General features: G+C 44.3%; 1 protein-coding gene across 3 annotated transcripts in view; it reads left to right on the forward strand.

The window, feature by feature from the left end:
- The window catches only part of LOC115090504, a 991,523-nt gene that overhangs the window by 613,736 nt on the left and 361,695 nt on the right, over positions 1-16,092 (forward strand). For all 3 annotated transcript variants that reach the window (XM_029599682.1, XM_029599683.1, XM_029599681.1), the window contains one exon: positions 2,412-2,627. In XM_029599682.1, coding sequence (XP_029455542.1) covers positions 2,412-2,627 — 216 coding nt within the window. The remainder of the gene's footprint in view (positions 1-2,411; positions 2,628-16,092) is intronic.

The following is a 16,092-nucleotide window of genomic DNA, read 5'->3' on the forward strand; positions in this document are numbered from 1 at the left end:
CTTCTGCTATGGATGGCGTGTAAGTCATAAAACAAAGAAAAACAACAGTTCAGCAAGGGTTTAAGGGTTGGGGTTAAAGGAGTGAAGGAGGGCTATTAAACTGGGAGGTTTGGAAGTCCTTTCCCTTAACTGGGTGAACTGGGAACAAACTGGGAAAACAGGCAATGACATTGGTGCGCATTTCTTTTAAAATTCCCCATTTATGCAGTAGAAGCAGGATCTGCATGTGAGTGAGGAGGGACGGAGCAATTGGGCCTGGGTGGGTGGGACATTGGGTGGCGAGAATGCTGGGAGAGGAGGTGAGAAAGAGAGAGAGAAGGAGGGAGAGAAAAGTGAAGGAATATCTGGAGGAAGGGAGGGAGGAAGAAAGAAGGAAAGAATTAGTAGGAGGAGAAGAAAGAGGAGAAAATGTATGGAGGAGTGGGAGTAGGGGGTGGTATGGGGCACCATCAACAATTTTTGTTGTGCTCCGCGGCCATGGCGCCCCACGACCGCGTTCCCCTACCTGCATCTCAGCACCATGAAAGCCCCGGGGGAGGGCTCCGACTCGGGCCCGTGCTGCCCGCTGCAGGGGAAGCCGTCCTGCTTCCCTCAGCGGCGTCTCTCCTCCACCGGGGGAGATCAAGATGGCTGCCGCCATGAGATCCAAGATGGCCGCCGTCAACTCATTTACATTTAAAGGGACCTGGGCCCTTTAACTAGACTCACCTGTTTCCAATGATCCAGAGCAAAGGAAGTATATAGGGAGGCTTCCTCTGCTCATTCCTTGACTTGGCAACGTCTCCTGTGAGCTTTGTCCAGTCTGCTTGCTTCGGTGAGTTCTTCGAGCTTGGCTTCTGCCTTTGTCTTCCTGGTTCCTGACTTCGGATTGGCTTACGGTGATTCTCTGGTTCCTGACTTCGGATTGGCAAGCGGTGATTCTCTGGTGCACGACTTCGGACTGGTGAGCGACGACCCTCTGGCACTCGACCTAGGACTCCCTCAAGACTCCGTCTCCAAGGGCCCACCTAAGTCCCAGCGGCCCGGGTCCCTACGGGCTCCTCCTGGGGGGACCGCGGGCTTCCAGGGCGAAGCTCCAGTTGGCCTTTGCACCGTTGCTCTGACCTCCATAGGTCCACCTAAGTCCCAGCGGTCGGGTCCCTATGGGCTCCTCCCGGGGGGACCGCAGACCACCAGTGGTGAAGAACACAGCGCCTCATCTCGTCTTTTCATCGCCTCTGTATTCGCCTCAGCCTCCAGTGCCAAGGGTCAGCTGGTCCCGCCTCCTGTTCTGCCTCGCCACCCGACAAGAGAGCCTACGGACTCTCCGAAAGGTATACCACCCTCTTGTCAGCCAAGGGTCCACAAGCCCGAGCATAACAATTTTAAGCTGGGGCACCATTTACCCTAGAACTGGCTCTGACTTTGGGGTTACTTTTTCTTCTTTATTTTGTTATGCCATGAATTCTTTTTTTTTCTGAACAAGAATATTATTTGTTATGATAAAGGGGATGGAACAGCTTCCCTATGAGGAAAGGCTGAAGAGGTTAGGGCTTTTCAGTTTGGAGAAGAGATGGCTGAGGGGGGATATGATAGAGGTCTTTAAGATCATGAGAGGTCTTGAACAAGTAGATGGGACTCGGTTATTTTCACTTTCGAATAATAGAAGGACTAGGGGGCATTCCATGAAGTTAGCAAGTAGCACATTTAAGACCAATCGGAGAAAATTCTTTTTCACTCAACGTACAATAAAGCTCTGGAATTTATTGCCAGAGGATGTGGTTAGTGCAGTTAGTGCAGTTAGTGTAGCTGGGTTCAAAAAAGGTTTGGATAAGTTCTTGAAGGAGAAGTCCATTAATGGCTATTAATCAATTTTACTTAGGGAATAGCCACTGCTATTAATTGCATCAGTAGCATGGGATGATCTTAGTGTTTGGGTAATTGCCAGGTTCTTGTGGCCTGGTTTTGGCCTCTGTTGGAAACAGGATGCTGGGCTTGATGGACCCTTGGTCTGACCCAGCATGGCAATTTCTTATGTTCTTTCTTATGTTCTTATGTTAAATAAATTGTACATTGAAGAAAGTTAAAAAAAATTGGTGCCAGGTCAGAGGTGTTCCTGGGGAGGACTTTCAGATTTATCTGGTTAGCATGATGATATTCAGCACTACTGGCTGACTGCATTTAGTTGAATAATGGTGGGCCTGAATCTACCTGTAAAATTTTGGACTGGTAGATTTAGCCAGTATTCAGCCGCACAGCTAGCCAGGTAAGTTTTCCTAAAATTCCAGGTAAATATAACTAGATAAATGTATCTGGTTATCTTACCTGCACAGCGGATTTTTGAATATAACACCCTTCCTTGCTATGATTGAAACAAACACTAAAATGATTTTAGACAATAAATGCATCATACTTTATTTTTATTCTAACAGAGATTTCCATGCAAGCAGCGTCTCTAAAATTGGGTGATGAGGATGAAGGCAAATCGCTGGCAAAAGCAAGGCTCTCGCTTTTGGATCATTGTAGCTGGGATAAGTCTGATGAAGACAACGAAACTAATCGAGACAGAGAATGGGAATGCACCCAGGCAGAAAATACTAGAAGCAAAGAAGAAAATGAAAGTGAAATTACAGAGGCAGAGACCCTTGGTAAGAATGCAAAAGCAATTTAAGATGTGTTGGCTTAGTCCCTAATATAAACAAATATTGCATGTGACCTTGAGGCCATATTGGGTTATCATGGTAGACCAGGTCTCTGTTTAGTTCTTTCTTCTCAGCTTTGCATTCTCTGCAGAGGAAGAGCTACCAACACTATTAGCTTTAGGCTCTGAAATACATGTGGCAGGTAGGTTGTCTATATTTCACTAGCAAGGGCCCTGGTTCATTTTCACACAATATGGCTACATTTCTGTTGAAAAGCTTAAAAGAAATTTTAAAAGACCCCTAATTGAAAAAAACATTTCGGCTATGTATCTGCTGCAGAAAGAGATTTACATACAGGCAGGCTGACCAGCTCTAGATCATCATTTAAATTTCTATACACAAAGCAAATATTTAGAGGTAAATTTTAAGAGATGCACGTGCCAAAATTGGGAGACAGATGCACATCTAGCACATGCACGTAGCCGCCCAGTTTTATAAAGTGGGGGAATGTGCGCACATGTGCCGATGTGTGCACATCTCGCATCAAAGAAAAAAGGGGCATGGCATGGGTATACTGGTGGCTGAGGAATAGACATGGCCAAGAAATGTGAACATAAGTACCTACGCGCCCGAGTGCGTGCCCAAGTCCAGTGCCACACATAGTTTTAGTTCTGCTACGGAGGAGATGTAAGTTAAAAAAACCCCCAAAAAACAGGCATCCCTGAGGGATTTAAGGGGCCTGGGATAACTGGACAGCGAGCAGGCCAAAGAACCAGAGGGGTTTGGGGACCTAGCTCTAGACAGGGTGAACTGCTGGACAAACTGTTGAAACTGGTCATGGTGTGGAAACGCGCCTATTATAAAATCCCCCCCTCTTGCGCGGCTTAAACCTGACTTTGTGCAGCTCTTTGCATCCAGTTACAAAATCAGATGTACCCATATGTGCGCCTAGGCTCTTTTATAATATATGCATGCATGTTATAAAATTGCCACACCTCTGGGTCCGCGTCGACACACACGCGCACAGGTGTGCCTTTGCGCCCGTTTGAAAATTACTGTTTGGACCAGGTTAATGATGAATAAAATCTGAGGGCAGGAAAAGCAAACGTAAGGGCAGGAAGGGAAATACATAATGAAAAGCAATATGCTTTCATTGTATTAGCCAAGAGTTAAAGAAAATAGGGAATATAAGGGAGCCTAAATACTAAACTTATGTTAAAATCTTTTGGGATGTGCGTTACTAAATATGGTGGGGGATAATTTTCAGACTGGCCACATAACCTTAAAGTCCAGCAGGTACTTTTTACTGGTGGATTTAGCACTAATTTTCAAATTGAAAGTACATGCATACTTTTACTTTGAAAGTTGCCTGCATGCATTTACACCTGCTATTTTGTGCAGCTACTTTCTCCAATGAAAAGTAGGCGTATATTTTTTCTTTAGAGAATATTTTAGAGCCCACATTTGCAGGTAAAACACTGTTCTATCTGCAGGAAAAGTATATAACAGGCCGCATGCTTTTGTGGGCTGAAATGGACCCATGCTTCACCAATTTTCAAAGCAAATTTACAGGTGCGAGTTTGCTTTGAAGGTTATCCCTGCAAAATTACTCCCCAGCCATTACATCAGCTTTTTGGTACACATACAGCTACATTTTAAATCCCCTGAGTGAGGGGAAAATGCGCGCATTTTAGAAGAGGCCCAGCCGTGCGCATAACCCCTGTTACACGCACAAGAGCCAGGCCTCTATCAAGGGGTTGGTACTGGGGGCAGGGAGGGGTGGGGTGGGGCGGACCTGGAGGCTGCTGGTACAGGAGCTGGCGTAAGTTCAGAAATAAAGAAAATTACAAAAGGTAGGGCCTTCAAAGGGGTCAGGGAGGAGAGGGGAAGAGGCAGGGAGAGTAGGTAGGGGGGAGGAAAGTTCCCTTCTTAATTGGAGTGGACTGGGAGGGAACTGGCGGAAGCCCGATCTTGTTGCCGTGCGTAAAACTGGGGAAATCTACTCTCCCTGCACGCGCCAACCTGGATTTTATAATATGCGCACGCCGGCATGCGCATGTTCTAAAATCGCGCTTTTTTTTTTTTTTTTAATCCACCCGATAGTGTTGACGAAGAGAATTTGTGTGCATACGTTTTATAGTCAAAAAATGGGTGCACGTCCCAACCCCACCCAGATGTCACCCCTCCCCCCCAGGTTTGTCTCATCTACACAGACAGAGGGTAATTTTATAACTGTACAGTTATAAAATACAGTAAACATCTGCGAGTAAACAGAACTCACAGTCTTTAGCCCGACTTTTCAAAGCGGACTTGTGTGTGTAAGTCTGCTTGGAAAATTCGGGCTGTGAATATTAGGACAGACTTACACACTTACATTTCTACTACTTTGGAGCAAGTGTAAATGCATGTGCGAACATTTATGCAAGTACTTCTCCACACCGGTATTGCCTTTTATTTGTGCACCCAAAAATACACATGCAAGCTATGTGAGTAATTTTACATCCACCACCCTCTTGGGCAATTTTCAAAAGTCTATTTTCACTCATAGAACCAGATTTTATGCATGTAAAATCCTTTTGAAAATCAAACTCGGTCAGTTTATGTACAGAATTTTCTGTGAACTGAGCATATGCATTCCAGGCATGGGATTGGGGCAGAATCAGCACATACACCCATACGTTTTGATTTTACAATTTATGGATGTAAGTGTAAGTGTATAAGCCATGCCCTTCAAAGAGGAGGTATAACTGTATGCGAGGGAATGTGTGCACATTCCCTCGCAGCCAGTTACCTGAGTATTTTCAAAACAAATTTAGATGCATAATTTCTCTTTGAAAATAATTAGTAAAGTCTGTAGGGCAGATTTTAAAAGCCCTGCGCGCGTAAATCCAGGCGGATTTACGTGCGCAGGGGACTTGTGCGCCAGCGCGCCTATGTTGCATAGGCCACCGGCACGCGCAAAGCCCCGGGACTTGCGTAAGTCCCGGGGCTTTGCTTGGGGGTGTGTCGGGAGCGAGTCAGGGGTGGCGCGGCATTCGGGGGCATTTCGGGGTCGGGGCCATGGGCGTGGTGCCAGCCCGGGGGTGTTCTGGGGGCGGGGAATGGCGCGCCGGCAGCCGGCTGGCGCGTGCAAGTTACGCCTGTCTCGGGCAGGCATAACTTTCTGAACAAAGGTAGGGGGGGATTTAGTTAGGGATGGGGGGGTGGGTTAGGGAGGGGAAGGGAGGGGAAGGGAGGGGAAGGTGGGGAGGCCGGAAAAAAATTTCCCTCCAAGGCCACTCCGATTTTGGAGTGGCCTCGGAGGGAACGGAGGCAGGCTGCTTGGCTCGGCGCACGCAGGTTGCACAATTGTGCACCCCCCTGTGCGCGCCAACCCTGGATTTTATAACATGTGCGCGGCAGCGCGCGCATGTTATAAAATCGGGCGTAGATTTGTTCGCGCCGGCTTGCGCGAACAAATCTACGACCATGTATTACTTTAAAAATCTACCCATGTGTGTACAATGTACACCCAGATTTTATCCTATTCTTGGCTGTTTAAAAATGACCCTCCCTATGATCGTGCAGAACTTCCTCTTCTCACAAGGTTGCCCAGTCGGTGAACATTTTACCAGCTTCCTGGAGCTGTGCATCAGTGTCCAGGGACGTTGCCCTGATGTCAGGAGGAGGCGTTGGATGTAACTTTAAAAAAGGTGTCCATTTTACCGGCTTCCTGGATCTGTGAATCGGTATCCAGGCTCGCTGCCCTGGTGTCAGGAGGAGGTGCCAGAGGTAACTTTAAAAAGAGGCGCCCAGCTTGTGGTGACGACATGCAGGACTTCCTTTTCCTGCAAAGCTGCCTGACTGGTAAGCATCTTACTGACTTCCCAGATCTGTGCATCAGTGTATAGGGTTGCTACACTGTCATCAGGAGGAAATGCTGAACATAACTTCAAAAAGAGGCACCAAGCTTGCAGTGACAGCTTGCAGGACTTCCTCTTCCTGCAGGCTGTCCAGTCGGCGAACATCTTACCAGCTTCCTAGATCTGTGAATCAGTGTCCAGGCATGCTGTTCTGAAATCAAGAGGGGGCACTAGAGGTAACTTTAAAAAGAGGTGCCAGTGGCACACCGCCACCGGCTCACACAGTCAAAGCTGTGCGCCAAGGGGGCATGCCCTATGTTCCAATTTTGGCTCCCTTATGACTGCTTGCTTCTTTGATCCCCAGATTTGCCCTAATTTGTTTGCTTCGTTATAGGCAAAACTGGGTTCGTTCTCTCTCTGCCCTCTCCATCTTCATGCAGAGGACTATTCTTCAGATGATTTTGGGGCTTTCAGAGTCATTGTGACTTTGCTCAGGTGCCCTCGTTGCTGGTAATATGACTGGGATGGTGTTGAGCCAGGTTGAGGAAAATATTACTCTTAATCCTCCCCCCTCTACGCTGGTATTCCCAGGGACTTCCTTAATGTCCGGAGGTCTCGAGGTCGTGTTCCATTGGAACCACTTTCACAACCTCTGGTAGATTACATTCTGCAGAGGTCAACTAACATCAGCCTGGAGGACGTTTGGCATGCCATAGGGTTTCTGATTTCTCTGTGGATTCTTTAAATATGCAAGTTTCATTTTCTCAAGCAACTCTTGGTGAACATGAAAAGAGATTTTTAAATTTGGAAGCTCATATTTACTATTTCAAGAATTCAAAATGGCTTTTACTAAGAAAGGTTCCAGCATACATAAATGCCTTCCTTGAATTGTTTGAAAACAGATGGACAGCTATAAATCTTCATCTTTCAAATTTTGCTTATACTTCTTTGATATTACCACATTAACTTATTGCCATATATTTGAGAGACATTTTAAGGTGAGTTTTAAAAGCCCGGTGTGCACCAAAACTGGAAGATATGTGCACAAGTTGAGCTGGCGTGCACCAAGCGGATTTTAAAAGCTGCCCAGATATGCGCATTCTTGCTGCTGCACGCACAAATGAAAGTTTAAAAAAGGGGTGGAGCATGGCCGTGGTCGGGGTGGGGCATGAGTGTTCCTGGATTTTAATTTGAAATTAGCGTATAAATGCTTACACATACAGGCGTGCGCCAGGGTTCCCTGCCAATGTAACTTTACTTCTGCTATGGATAATGTGTAAGTTATAAAACAAAAAATTCAAGGGAAATCAGCAGGGTTTTAAAGGTCGGAGCTAACAGGGGAGAAGGGAGGTTAGGAAACTAGAGGGGTTTGGAAGTCCTATTCCTTACCTGGACAAACTGGAAATGAACTGGGAAAACTGGTAATGGCATTGGCGCTCATGTCTTTTAAAATCTCCCCATTTATTTGGCAGAATCGACATTTGCGTACATAGGCGCGCATCCACTTCAAATTACATGCACTTGTGTGTGCGGTCAGGCTATTGTATAACATGCATACATATATGCGTGTATGTTATAAAATGGCCATTTCCCTGGGCACGGGCCAACGAATGCACGTATGTGCTCCCAGTTTAAAAGTTACTGTCTTTATGTATTTCTGAAAAACACATGCTTTCTTTAGTTAAAATGTATTAAGGTGAATTTTAAAAGCCTAACACACTCATCTATAAGGAGATGCGCAAATGTGTTGGGCTGGTGTGCCCCGAACGGATTTTAACAGCCAGCCGAGTACGCGTGTATCTCCCACTGTGTGCACAAATGAAAAGTTCCAAAAAGTGATGGGGTCTGGGTGGGGCATTGGCATTCCTGGATTTCAAATTAGCGCATAAAAAACACTTACGTGTACATGCGTGCACCGAGGGTTCCCTGCCACGTAACTTTACTTCTGCTATGAATGATGTGTTGGTTATAAAATAAAGATAAACAGACAGATCAGTGGGGTTTTAAGAGTCAGAGCTAACAGGGGAGAAGGGAGGCTATTAAACTAGAGGTTTTGGAAGTTCTATCCATTACATGGGTGAACTGGGAATGAATGGGGAAAACTGGTAATGGTGTTGGCGCGTGTCTTAAAATCCCCCACTTACGTGGTAGAATGGCATTTGCATGTATTGGCATGCGCCCACTTAAAATTGCACGCACATGCGCACGCAGTCAGGCTATTTTATAACATGTATGCATGTAAATGCGTATGATATCAAATGGCTGCGTATCTGGGCGCGGGTTGATGAACGTGCGCACATGTGCACCTGCGTGCCTTTTTAAAAGTTACCATCCTATGCTTTTCCTAAAAAGATTTCTGCGGTTAGAGATAATCTTGAGGCCTCACAAGTTTCCTCTGGGTCATTTAATTTGACTAACATTTTGGAGCAATCTGATGATAAAATAGAAGATCGGGCAACTTTATTGATCCAATGTCCTGAGAGTGAGAAAAATTTCATAATAAAGCTTTTGTTTTCTAATAAAAAAGATCTCTTTATGGGGAACAAAATTTGTATATTTCCAGATGTCGAAAGACAAACTCAGAAGAGAAGAAAGGCTTTCCTTCAGTTAATAGCCTCTGTTCTTGCTTTAGGTAGAGAGCTTTTTTCTATATTATACTTCTAAGTGTTCTATTAAGTTGGCTCATATTTTATGAGCCTAATTAACTAAAGGTATTATTAGATAGCAGAAGAGCTTTAGTACCAACCTCTACTCTGGGGCAATTTGTTTAGTTGGTTATTGTGGTTAAAATGAAATTATACAATCTTTTCTTAATTTGTTATTCTTATTTTTTAAAGTGATGTTCCACGTCCTGCAACTCATTGTGGTTCTGTAACAGACTGTTTGCATTACTTATGTTATTTTCTTGTATTATGGTTTATATTTTATATCTGGATTTCAATTAAAATTTATTGCTTGATGTTTTATCAAAAGATATAAAAAGTAAAAAAAAAAAAATTACCCTTCTTATGTATATGTAAAAATATCATGTAATTTGGATCGCATTAATTTGGGTTCTGCACATGCAAAATGAAACTTCTTTACAAAGTTTGCAAAGAAGCATGCATGCTAACACACATACAAGTGAATTTTCAAAGGAGTTACACATGTAACATACTATCATAGCAATTTTCAAAAGCCATTTACCCACATTAAGAGCACTTAATGCGGGTGAAACCTATCGATAATTCAATGGCATATATTGTAGCAATTTTCAAAAGCCCACTTGCATGCATAAAGTGTTACACATTTAAAACCCAGTTTTAAAAATCAGGCCTAAAGTGTAACATGCACATAGTTTTATCATCTCCCCACTCTACCCATCAAGGTTGGCCTGACCTTCCCTCCCAATCAAGGCCAGATCCCCCATCAAAGCAGCCCTCCCTGATTAATATGACCTGACACCATTAAGGCAACTCTCCCACCCATGAAGGTACTCACCCCCCCAATCAAGGCTGACCAACCCCATCAAGAAAATCATTGCAATATCAAGTTGACTCAAGCATCTACATCCAGACACTTCTCCTGTACAATTCAGTACCTCTTTCCCAACATTAAGGCCCCATTATGGCTGAGCCCCCTTTTATCTCCTACCCATCAGAATGCATCCTTACCAATCCAGAGTGTCTCAGTCTTCACTGTCAGAAGGGATGTGAGTGCCTTTCTGCTGGCACAGATGCGCTTGGCATCAGATAATGAAGTTCTGCTAGGAAGTGTCATTTAGCGGAGTCACCTTTTTTTTAATAAATTATCAAAAATATATGAAAGGGACAAGCAAAAAAGAATTCAGTTATGTTTGTGAATGGTTAAATAGGAATATTAAATATGGAGTCCTTTAAACTCAGGCTTAAGCTATTCACAGTATTGCTGAGAAGCCATGCACATTGTGTTATTCATTTATAAATTATAATTATTCTTTTGTTTGAAAAGAGCATTAGAAACTCAAACTTTCAAGTAGAGTGAAGAGATCCCACTATGCTTCGGTGTTTACTGAAGAAGGTTTACATGGGTTATGATTCAGATGGACTGAACCAAATCACAGTAAACCTAAAAGATGTGGTAGCTCTGATTGAGAAACTGAAGAGTAGTAAATCACCTGGACCAGATGGTATACACCACAGGGTTCTGAAGGAACAAAAAAATGAATTTTCAGATATATTAGTAAAAATTTGTAACCTATCAATAAAATCATCCATTATACCTGAAGACTGGAAGGTGGCTAATGTAACCCTAAAATTTAAAAAGGGCTCGAGGGACAAACCGGGAAACTACAGACCAGTTAGCCTGACTTCAGTGCCAGGAAATATAGTGGAAAGTGTTCTAAAGATCAAAATCACAGACCATATAGAAAGGCATGGTTTAATGGAACAAAGTCAGCATGGCCTTACCCAAGGCAATTTTTATCTCACAAATCTGCTTCTTTTTTGAAGGGTTTAATAAACTTGTAGAAAAAGGTGAACCGATAGATGTAATATATTTGGATTTTCAGAAGGCATTTGACAAAGTTCCTCATGAGAGGCTTCTAGGAAAAGTAAAAAGTCATGGGATAGGTGGCGATGTCCTTTCGTGTATTACAAACTCGTTAAAAGACAGGAAACAGAGAGTAGGATTAAATGGACAATTTTCTCAGTGGAGTGGGGTGGACAGTGGAGTGCCTCAGGGATCTGCACTGGGACCCATGTTTTTCAATATATTTATAAATGATCTGGAAAGGAATATGATGAGTGAGGTAATCAAATTTGCAGATGATACAAAATTATTAAGAGTAGTTAAATCACAAGTGGATCGTGATAAATTGCAGGAAGACCTTGTGAGACTGGAAAATTGGGCATCCAAATGGCAGATGAAATTTAATGTGGATAAGTGCAAGGTAATGCATATAGGGAAAAATAAATAACCCATGCTATAGTTACACAATGCTAGATTCCATATTAGGAGCTACCACCCAGGAAAGAGATCTAGGTGTCATGGTGGATAATACATTGAAATCATCAGCTCAGTGTACTGTGGTAGTCAAAAAAGCAAACAGAATGTTAAAAATTATCAGGAAGGGAATGGTGAGTAAATCGGAAAATGTCATAATGCCTCTGTATCGCTCCTTGGTGAGACCGCACCTTGAATACTGTGTACAGTTCTGGTCGCCGCATCTCAAAAAAGATATAGCTGCAATAGAGAAAGTACAGAGAAGGGCAACCAAAATGATAAAGGGGATGGAAAAGCTCCCCTATGAGGAAAGACTAAAGAGATTAGGACTTTTCAACTTGGAGAAGAGACGGCTAAGGTGTTTAAAATCATGAGAGGTCTAGAATGGGTAAATGTGAATCGTTTATTTACTCTTTCAGATAATAGAAGGACTAGGGGGCACTCCATGAAGTTAGCATGTAGTGCATTTAAAACTAATCAGAGAAAGTTCTTTTTCACTCAACGTACAATTAAACTCTGGAATTTGTTGCCAGGGGAAGTTGTTAGTGCAGTTAGTATAGCTGGGTTTAAAAAAGGTTTGGATAAGTTCTTGGAGGAGAAGTCCATTACCTACTATTAATCAAGTTGACTTAGAAAATAGCCACTGCTATTACTAGCATCAGTAGCATGGGATAGACTTAGTTTTGGGATACTTGCCAGGTACTTATAGCCTGGATTGGCCACTGTTGGAAACAGGATGCTGGGCTTGATGGACCCTTGGTCTGACCCAGTATGGTATGTTCTTATGTTCTTAATATGGGATAATTTTATAACACCTTCTCCCTTATGTACGTAAAAGTAAGCACATAACATTGTGTATGCATGTAATTTTGTGTTGAGTAAAGCAGAAGTCCCTTTGAAAATTGCCTTCCCAATGTTAGTACAATTCCCAGGAGATAATAGCTAAGTAATACAGGTTGAATTATTGGGGCAGTGTATAAGCAGGTAGATAGATATTCAGAACTTAGCTAGCTAGGAAGGCAAGCCGGATAAATTTATCTGACTAACTTCGCTGGGATATGTAGTGGTGCAGCCGTGCCACTGAATATACCTGGATAACTTTTGAGTCAGCTGGATAAGTATATCTGGTTAACTTTAGATCTTCTCAATAGCATGTCTAACTTATCTAGATAAATTAGGTGGATAAGTCTAAATATTACTACTTATCTGTCTAATTCCTGGATTCACTTAGCTGTGATTTTTTTTTCGTAGGTGGGGTCCCACGATTGCAAGGGGGGAATACCCGCTATAGTAGGACCCTCCAACAAAAAAATAACATAGCTATATCACCAATCACAGTAAAATTCCACAAAGCTAAACAATGCAGCCTTGCCCTTTACAGTGCACAGGGCCGCCATCACCTTAAAGGGCTCATCTTAACAAAAGCAAAAAGTAGCCATAAAGAATAAAAAGTATGTGGGGGTCAAACATTACCCCCCTTCTCACCCCAGGGCTGCAAACCAAGGATGCCCTGACCAAAAAAATTTAAGCATAGAGTGCCATGATTGCATAATGACAACCCCCCCCCCCAACCCAGTCAATATAATGCAATCAATGGCACAGGTTTACCCCCACCCCTTTCAATAACAAAATAGCCAGGCCACCCGTATCTCTTTCCTCTCACCCCCAAATAAAAAAAAAATAATTGTATATTATAGATTCCCTTCCCCCTTTGGCCTTCCCCAATTTTAGAAAATAGTCATTAGGTTCTAGTGGGGTAGCCTTCCTCAAGCCCCCCTCCCGCACCCCATTACCTAAAATCCATGAAAATGTGTAAGGGGAAGAGCCTTGGCTGTCCCTAGCCCCGGGCCCAATCGGCGCTATTTTCCAAAATGGCACCAACCAGACCTTGCCCCAGTCACATGACTGGGACAAGTCCAGGCACCGGACCTTGGCCAGGTGGCTGTGATCTGGTGCCCAGCCCTTGCCCTGGTCATGTGTCTGGGGCGAGGTCAGTTTAATGCCATTTTGGAAAATGGTGCCAACTAGGTCTGGGGCTAGGGAGTGCTTGAGTGCTTCCACTTGCACATTTTCTTGGATTTTAGATAATGGAGTGCACTCAGTGCAGGAGGGGATAGGAGAAGCCAGGGGAACAGGGGGAGTCAAAAGAGGGGGGTGTCCACTATACCCAATGTTTTTTTTATAATTTAGGGGTGAGGTGAAAATGGTATAGGGGATGAATTGCCTGTTTATTTTTTTATTGAAAGGGGGTGAGGAAGAAATCTGTGCCATTTATTGCATCTATATTGACTGGGTTGGGGGGTGCTGTCGTTGCACGATCATGGCGAGCTATGTTTAAACATTTTTGGTCGGGGCTGCCCAATTGGCAGCCCTAGAATAAGGAAGGGGGGTAGTGTTTGACTCCCGCACACTTTTTACTCTTTTTGGCACTTTTTGTTATGGTAGGCCGTTTAAATCTAATGGAGCATCGAGACCTGTGTTAGGGTGTCAGTGCTCCCGCTTTAGATTAATGCTTTTCAAAGAGCTGTAGATAAAATAATGTGACTGACAGTGAGGGGAGTCACAATCTTATATGTCGAGTGCTTAGCTACACTTTCTGGCCAGGATGGAAGAGTAGAGTGGGACGTCTGTGGGCATCTGAAGTTCGTTTGGAATGAAGTTCGTTTGGAATGTTCAGCGGCCTGATTGAGGCATTCCTTAACTTGGTTCCACACCTAATGAATGGTGTGGGCCGTAAACTGAGCAGCTGGCAAGGGAACAGAGAGGGGTACTGGCAGCGATAGAAGTGGTTGTCAACCACACACCACAGAAAATGGTGATACATCAGTGGCAGCAGCAACGTGGGTATTATGTGACAATCCTGCCCAAGGCAACAGGTCGGACCAATTGTCCTGTTGGTTGTTCACATATGAGCGGAGGAAAGTCCTCAGGTTCCAGTTGGTTCTTTCTGCTTGGCCATTGGCCTGGGGGTGATAGGCCAACGTAAAATTCAAGGTGATGTTGAACTTTTTACATAATGAGCGCCAGTACCTTGCAGCGAACTGTGGTCCTCGGTCTGAGATAATTTCTTTTGGGAGGCCATGGAGGCAAAAGATGTGCTTTAGGGACAATTTAGCCAGTTCTGGGGCCGAAGGAATCTTTGTAGAGGAATGACGTGACCCATTTTAGAGAAACGGTCAATGATAACCCAGATCACGGTATTGTTCCGTGACGGTGGAAGGTCTGTGATGAAATCCGTGGATATGCTTGACCAAGGTTCAGTGGGAGCTGGAAGCGGTTGGAGGAGGCCCCATGGTCGTCATGTAGGAGGTTTCTGTTGGGCACAGACGGGGCATGAATCTACGTAGTTGCGGGAGTCTTGCACCATGCTGGGCCACCAGTAGAATCTCCGCAACATCTCGCGGGTTCTGGTACGGGCCGGATGTCCAGCCAGCTTAGAATCATGGGCCCATTTGAGAACCCGCTCACGTAATCTAAGTGGAACAACGGTTTTTCCAGCAGGAACCGTGGTGGTCAATGCAAGGGATACACAGGCAGGGTCAATGATATGTCTTGGGACATTGGGAAGGATCTGGAGAGCGCATCTGCGCGGAGGTTTTTTGAGGCCGGTCGATATCGCAGTTCAAGATTTAATCTCATGAAGAACAGCACCCGTCGGGCTTGCCTTGGATTCAGGAGTTATGCATCTTTTAGGTGTTTGAGATTCTTATGATCGGTGAAAATGGTAAATTAGTGTTGCGCCCCTTCCAACCAGGGGCGCCACTCTTGGAGGGCCAATTTGACCGCTAGGATTTCCTGATCTCCGACAGTATAGTTCTGTTCTGTAGGCGAGAATTTGTGCGAATAGAACAAGCATGGTATTAGTGTACCCTTGGGAGAAAATTGACTTAACACTGCCCCAGCTCCAATAGCAGATGTGTCGACTTCTACGACGAAGGGGCATCTTGGGTCCGGATGTTGTAGGCAAGGACCAGAGCAGAATGCTTCTTTTAGCGTTTGAAAGACGGCTTGTGCTTTGGGAGTCCACACACGGGTGTTAGCCCCTTTCTTTGTCATGGCGGTGAGTGGAGCGGCTAGGGTAGAGTAATTAACAATAAAGCTTCTATAATACCTTGTAAAGCCAAGGAAGTGTTGCAAGGCACGGAGGCCAACTGGCTGGGGCCAGTCTCGGATTCCATGAAGTTTTTCTGGATCCATACAAAATCCTTTGTCGGAGATGATATACCCTAGGAAGGGTAGGTGGTTTTGCTCGAAGATGCATTTTCCAGTTTGGCATAGAGTTGGTTCTCTCTTAGGTGTTGGAGTACTGTCTTGACATGATCACAATGTGATTCTAGATCTTTCGAGAAGATCAGGATGTCATCCAGGTATACAACTACAAAGGAATATAGGAGATCTCGGAGAATTTCATTCATGAGTTGTTGAAAGACAGCGGGAGCGTTACATAGGCCGAAGGGCATCACGATGTACTCATAGTGGCCATCCCTAGTGTTGAATGCTGTCTTCCAGATATCTTCCGGTTGGATATGTACCAAATTGTACCCATCCCTCAGATCCAAGGATCCTTGGTAAAGATCTGAGCCCCTTGGAGGCGATCAAACAGCTCGCTGATGAGGGGTAATGGGTATCGGTCCTTTCGGGTGATGGCGTTAAGTCCCCTATAATCA

The sequence above is a fragment of the Rhinatrema bivittatum genome, chromosome 4 (assembly GCF_901001135.1).
Source record: "Rhinatrema bivittatum chromosome 4, aRhiBiv1.1, whole genome shotgun sequence".
Lineage (NCBI taxonomy): Eukaryota > Metazoa > Chordata > Amphibia > Gymnophiona > Rhinatrematidae > Rhinatrema > Rhinatrema bivittatum.